Below are 5,343 nucleotides of genomic sequence, written 5' to 3' on the forward strand. Positions count from 1 at the left end.
GGCGAGGTCAACCGTGCAACGCCGGTTGATAACCAGAGGAGACGTGGTGCTGCGATTGCGGGGTTTCGGATCGTGTTGTTCGGAAGCCGGATCGACTTGTGTCTCGTTTCCACCAAATCGAGAGTTATCAGAACCTTTCGGAAGATCGGGAACCCTTGTTCATACTAAGCTAGCCGGCGGAAGATAATGTTTCCCATTTGGTCTGTCTTCAGGGTGTAGCTCTGGCCTAATTTCAAAATGCACCAAGTTCTTACGTGACTTGATTCCATCCTTTGTCTTGCCTGGTATGTCCAGTAAGTGGCCAATGATGCTATCACACACATTCTTCTCAACGTGCATGACATCGATGCTGTGACGGACGTTCAAGTCCTTCCAGTAGGGCAAATACTTAAAGAAAATTGGCATCTTCTTCCACAACGTGCTGGTCGGCGTCTCACTTTTCTTCTTCTTTGTACCCTTCGGCGGCTTCCCAAAAACAACCTGGATGCTATTGACCATTTCAAACACTCGTGCCCCGCTGCGAGGTTTCGGGCCAGTATCTTCCTCAACCGTGTTGTCAAAATGTTTCTTCATATTGCGGTATCTGTGAGTTTTGAGTAAGAACCGTCGGTGGCGGGTGTACACTACCTTCTGTGAGTACGGAAGGTACACAGATGCGATTTCATCCAAGCACACTGCACATCCTTGCTTCCCTTTAACCTGTCCCGATAGGTTAAAAAGGGTGGGATAATCATTGATGGTAACGAAAATCATTGCTTTTAGCGTGAAGTACTGTCGTCGGAATTCATCCCACACCCGGACCCCCTCGTTCCACAGTTTCGCCATATCTTCCATCAATGTTTCTAGAAACACATCTATATCGTTGCCTGGTTGTTTCGGTCCCTGGATAAGAGTGGACAGCATAAGGTACTTCCGCTTCATGCATAGCCATGGAGGAAGGTTGTAGATGGCCAGGACCACTGGCCAAGTGCTATGTGAGGTGCTCATGTCACCGAAAGGATTCATTCCGTCCGTACTCAACGCGAACCTTACATTCCTTGGTTCTTCAGCGAACTCTGGATACATGGCATCGAACTTTCTCCATTGCCTAGCATCTGCGGGGTGTCGAAGCTTAGTTCCATCCTTCTTACGCTTATCGAAATGTCAACGCATCAATTTAGAGTCCCTAGGGTTCGAGTACAGGCGCTGCAAGCGGGGTATCACTGGTAGGTACCACATCACCATCGCAGGACTTCTTCTCTTCTTCTCCGCGTTGGAAGAAGTGTCTTCTTTGTCACGACCAGCATTACTTTTCTTCTTCTTCGTGTTGGGGGAAGCAACTTCGTCCTCACAATCATCATTCCTCTTGTACTGACTCGCATTGCACACTGGACATCTATCCAAGGCTTTGTACTCTTTACGGTACAGGATACAATGGTTCAGACACGCGTGTATTTTTTGCACATCCAATGACAACGGGCAGATAAGCTTCTTCGCCAGATAAGTGGTGGTGGGCAAGGAGTTAGGCTTTGGAAGCATGTTTGCCAAGAGACTCAACAGATCCAAGAAACTCTTGTCGGACCATCCATTGCTGGCCTTCAACCTTAGAAGTTCAAGCACCGAATGCAACACCGTGAACTCCTTATCACAGCCCTTCGATACCTCATACAAAAGTTCCTTCGATGCCTTTTTTAATGCCTCGAAATTATCTAAACCTTTCGTGTCACTTAAAACATGCGGTTCAACGTGACGCAGCATTTCCTCCAGATCAAAGTCAGCATCATCATCCAGATCAAAATGGGTTCATCATCCATCATAAAATCATTGTCGCCTTCGACTGCTCCCTCATCATCACCATCTACTTGATCAGCAGCGATGTCCTGGTTTAGTTTGCTTGTACGTTGTTCGCCGTGATTGGACCAACATTTGTAATTCTCAACAAAACCTCTCAAGATCAAGTGCGATTTGATTACACTTGATTTGTCCCACAATTTCTGGTTCTTGCAGTCAGAACATGGACAGTACATTTCCTTTGTCTTCTTAGTTAAAGCGTCCTTCTCTGTGGCTTCAATAAAAACAGAGAGTCCTTTGATGTATATTTCTCCATGTCTTGGCGCATCATACATCCATGCTCTGTCCATCTTTAACTTCAACCATAAAATTAGATACATTAATTAATTAAATAATTTATTTGAAAATCAGAATTAAAAAGATTATTATGATTATAATATGTCTACGCAATTGAATCTACATTAATGTAAATTTATGACTCAAAATAATGTGAATTCATTACTCTCTCTCTCCCCCTCTCCCTCTCCCCTAGATCTAGATCTAGATCTAGAGAAAATATCCCCATTCATACATGATGAAACCTCCTAAGGCAGTATTTATAGAGTATTTTCACAGGCGGTCGACTTAATAAACCGCCTGTAAAAATAAGATCTATTTCCACAGGCGGTTCCTTACGTGTACCGCCTGTGGAAATGGATCCACGTGTGGAAATTACTTTTTACAGACGGTCCTCGGCCGCACAGGGTCGCAGCTATTTTCTCAAACGGTTTTTTCTACGAACTGTCTGTACAAACCAATCTTAGATGTCTCGGAAAATAGGTTTTACAGTAGTGAGCAATGATTCATCGACGTGCCGGCTGGGACGCAGAACGGGCGCGTGTGGGGGCGCACGGGTTGCGGCTTCATCATCAACGAGACGCTGGGGCAGTGCCAGACGGGCGACTGCGGCGGCACGCTGGTGTGCAAGCAGGTCGGGGCGCAGCCCATCACGCTGGCCGTGTACTCGCTCGGCAAGAACGGCGGCGCCGATTACTTCGACATCTCCCTCGTGCACAGCTTCAACGCGCCCATGGCGTTCCTCCCTACGGGCGGCGCCAAGTGCGCCAGGGGTGGGCCGTCGTGTCCTGTGCAGGAGATCACGTTCAAGTGCCCCTCCGAGCAGAGGCAGGTAGCCGGGTGCGGCAACCCGTGCGACGGCAAGAGCAACTGCGGGCCGAACAACGGCACGGAGTACTTCAAGAAGTCGTGCCCAGAGACGATCACCTACCCCAAGGACACGAGCAACACCATCTACACGTGCCCGGCCGGGACAAACTACGAGATCACCTTCTGCCCATGAATGAGGTAGCTGGCATGCTGAGCCCACCGACGGAGCAAGTGATCGGTTTGGTCTTGGGCTCTGTCTCTCGCTCTCATTATGTGTGTATGCCTACGTGCACATAGATAAACCTTAATCTGATGTTATCGTGCTAAATAAAAAGCTGGCCATATGCAAACGGTATACATGTAATGATGAACACCGAACATGGATGTAAACATACCCTATTCAACAACAAGAATAAAACCTTCATTATTTATAGGGTCTGTCTACCCATCATTCTCCCGATTTGGAAGCCCAAAATATGTTGTTTTCCTTGACCTATGGATGGAAATCCAACAACTCACATTGCCCACCTTTCGTATTATATCACATCGTCAACCTCCTGCAATCCTGGATTAATAGACTCCACTCCACACAGCGTTGCTTCCCTCCCAAATTCACATCTCACGTGCCGCAACCCATTGCCCCTCAGGTGCCATTTCTGGCCAAAAAGAGGCATGGCAACCTTTCCCCACCCCGCCGCCACCCATCCCCCGTTGTCGTTGCCCTCCACCGCGTCACCTCTTGCCCCCAACTCCAGTGAGATGCCCCTGTGCTGCCATCTTCCTCCGTCTCTGACAACTCCCCCAACTAGATCCACGGCTGTCATCCACTCTCTCGCTAACCCCTCTTATGAATATCGTCTCCTCTGCCAATCCCACCCAACCGAGGGTCCTCTACCATCACGACAGGCAACGTCCCGCCGTCCCCCCCTCGCAACTACCAGCAACGTTGGTCTGCCCGACCTCACTGGTCATCCCTCTAAGCCCGGGAGCTCCACATTTGAACCATAGCCTCCCAGCCACAAACCATAACCTTAACCCCAACCTTGAACCTCACCTGAGAAGTTGAGCTCACTAGAGAAGAAGGCAGCACAACTCTTCAAGTGAATCTGACGGTATGAAATTCGACATATTTTCACCCCTAATTCCTTACGACGAATAATTAGTATTTTCATTATTTATAACACATGTTTTGGATCCATCACTTCGGATCCAACACTGCTTGTGCATACTAGTGTTGAACGGCAGCCACATGAACCTCTTACAAATTTAGGGCCCGTTTGGTAGGGATCTAGATTCTTTCAGAAATATTTTAGTATTGGATTCTCTCCGAAAACGTTTCTCTGTTGAATCAAAATCACCTTTGAAAATCGTTTGGCTACTTGACTGGTTTCTGTTTCTTGAAAGAGAGGATGGTTGTGTAATTGATCATTTTGCCTTTTCTGATATGCTGTATTTATAGAGTATTTTCACAGGCGGTCGACTTAATAAACCGCCTGTAAAAATAAGATCTATTTCCACAGGCGGTTCCTTACGTGTACCGCCTGTGGAAATGGATCCACGTGTGGAAATTACTTTTTACAGACGGTCCTCGGCCGCACAGGGTCGCAGCTATTTTCTCAAACGGTTTTTTCTACGAACTGTCTGTACAAACCAATCTTAGATGTCTCGGAAAATAGGTTTTACAGTAGTGAGCAATGATTCATCGACGTGCCGGCTGGGACGCAGAACGGGCGCGTGTGGGGGCGCACGGGTTGCGGCTTCATCATCAACGAGACGCTGGGGCAGTGCCAGACGGGCGACTGCGGCGGCACGCTGGTGTGCAAGCAGGTCGGGGCGCAGCCCATCACGCTGGCCGTGTACTCGCTCGGCAAGAACGGCGGCGCCGATTACTTCGACATCTCCCTCGTGCACAGCTTCAACGCGCCCATGGCGTTCCTCCCTACGGGCGGCGCCAAGTGCGCCAGGGGTGGGCCGTCGTGTCCTGTGCAGGAGATCACGTTCAAGTGCCCCTCCGAGCAGAGGCAGGTAGCCGGGTGCGGCAACCCGTGCGACGGCAAGAGCAACTGCGGGCCGAACAACGGCACGGAGTACTTCAAGAAGTCGTGCCCAGAGACGATCACCTACCCCAAGGACACGAGCAACACCATCTACACGTGCCCGGCCGGGACAAACTACGAGATCACCTTCTGCCCATGAATGAGGTAGCTGGCATGCTGAGCCCACCGACGGAGCAAGTGATCGGTTTGGTCTTGGGCTCTGTCTCTCGCTCTCATTATGTGTGTATGCCTACGTGCACATAGATAAACCTTAATCTGATGTTATCGTGCTAAATAAAAAGCTGGCCATATGCAAACGGTATACATGTAATGATGAACACCGAACATGGATGTAAACATACCCTATTCAACAACAAGAATAAAACCTTCA

At 48.8% G+C, this 5,343-nt stretch overlaps 2 protein-coding genes across 2 annotated transcripts; both read left to right on the top strand.

Annotated features, from left to right (window-relative positions):
• Positions 1-1,713: 1,713 nt before the first annotated feature.
• On the top strand, positions 1,714-3,109 carry LOC133914610 (zeamatin-like). Its single transcript, XM_062357684.1, has 2 exons — positions 1,714-1,752; positions 2,639-3,109. The coding sequence occupies exons 1-2, from the start codon at positions 1,714-1,716 to the stop codon at positions 3,107-3,109; spliced, it is 510 nt and encodes a 169-aa protein (XP_062213668.1).
• A 1,505-nt stretch (positions 3,110-4,614) lies between these two features.
• On the top strand, positions 4,615-5,343 carry LOC133914611 (zeamatin-like; the record flags this gene model as incomplete). Its single annotated transcript, XM_062357685.1, has 1 exon — positions 4,615-5,343. A coding segment is annotated over one exon (498 nt), but the record flags the coding sequence as incomplete, so codon positions are not given.

Source organism: Phragmites australis, chromosome 4, assembly GCF_958298935.1.
Source record: "Phragmites australis chromosome 4, lpPhrAust1.1, whole genome shotgun sequence".
Taxonomy (NCBI): Eukaryota; Viridiplantae; Streptophyta; class Magnoliopsida; order Poales; family Poaceae; genus Phragmites; species Phragmites australis.

Coding starts and splice junctions, on each gene's coding strand:
- LOC133914610 (XM_062357684.1), top strand. CDS start 1,714: ATGCGGTTCAACGTGACGCAGCATTTCCTCCAGATCAAA. Junction 1,753..2,638: donor AGCATTTCCTCCAGATCAAA/GTCAGCATCATC, acceptor GCTGGGACGCAG/AACGGGCGCGTGTGGGGGCG.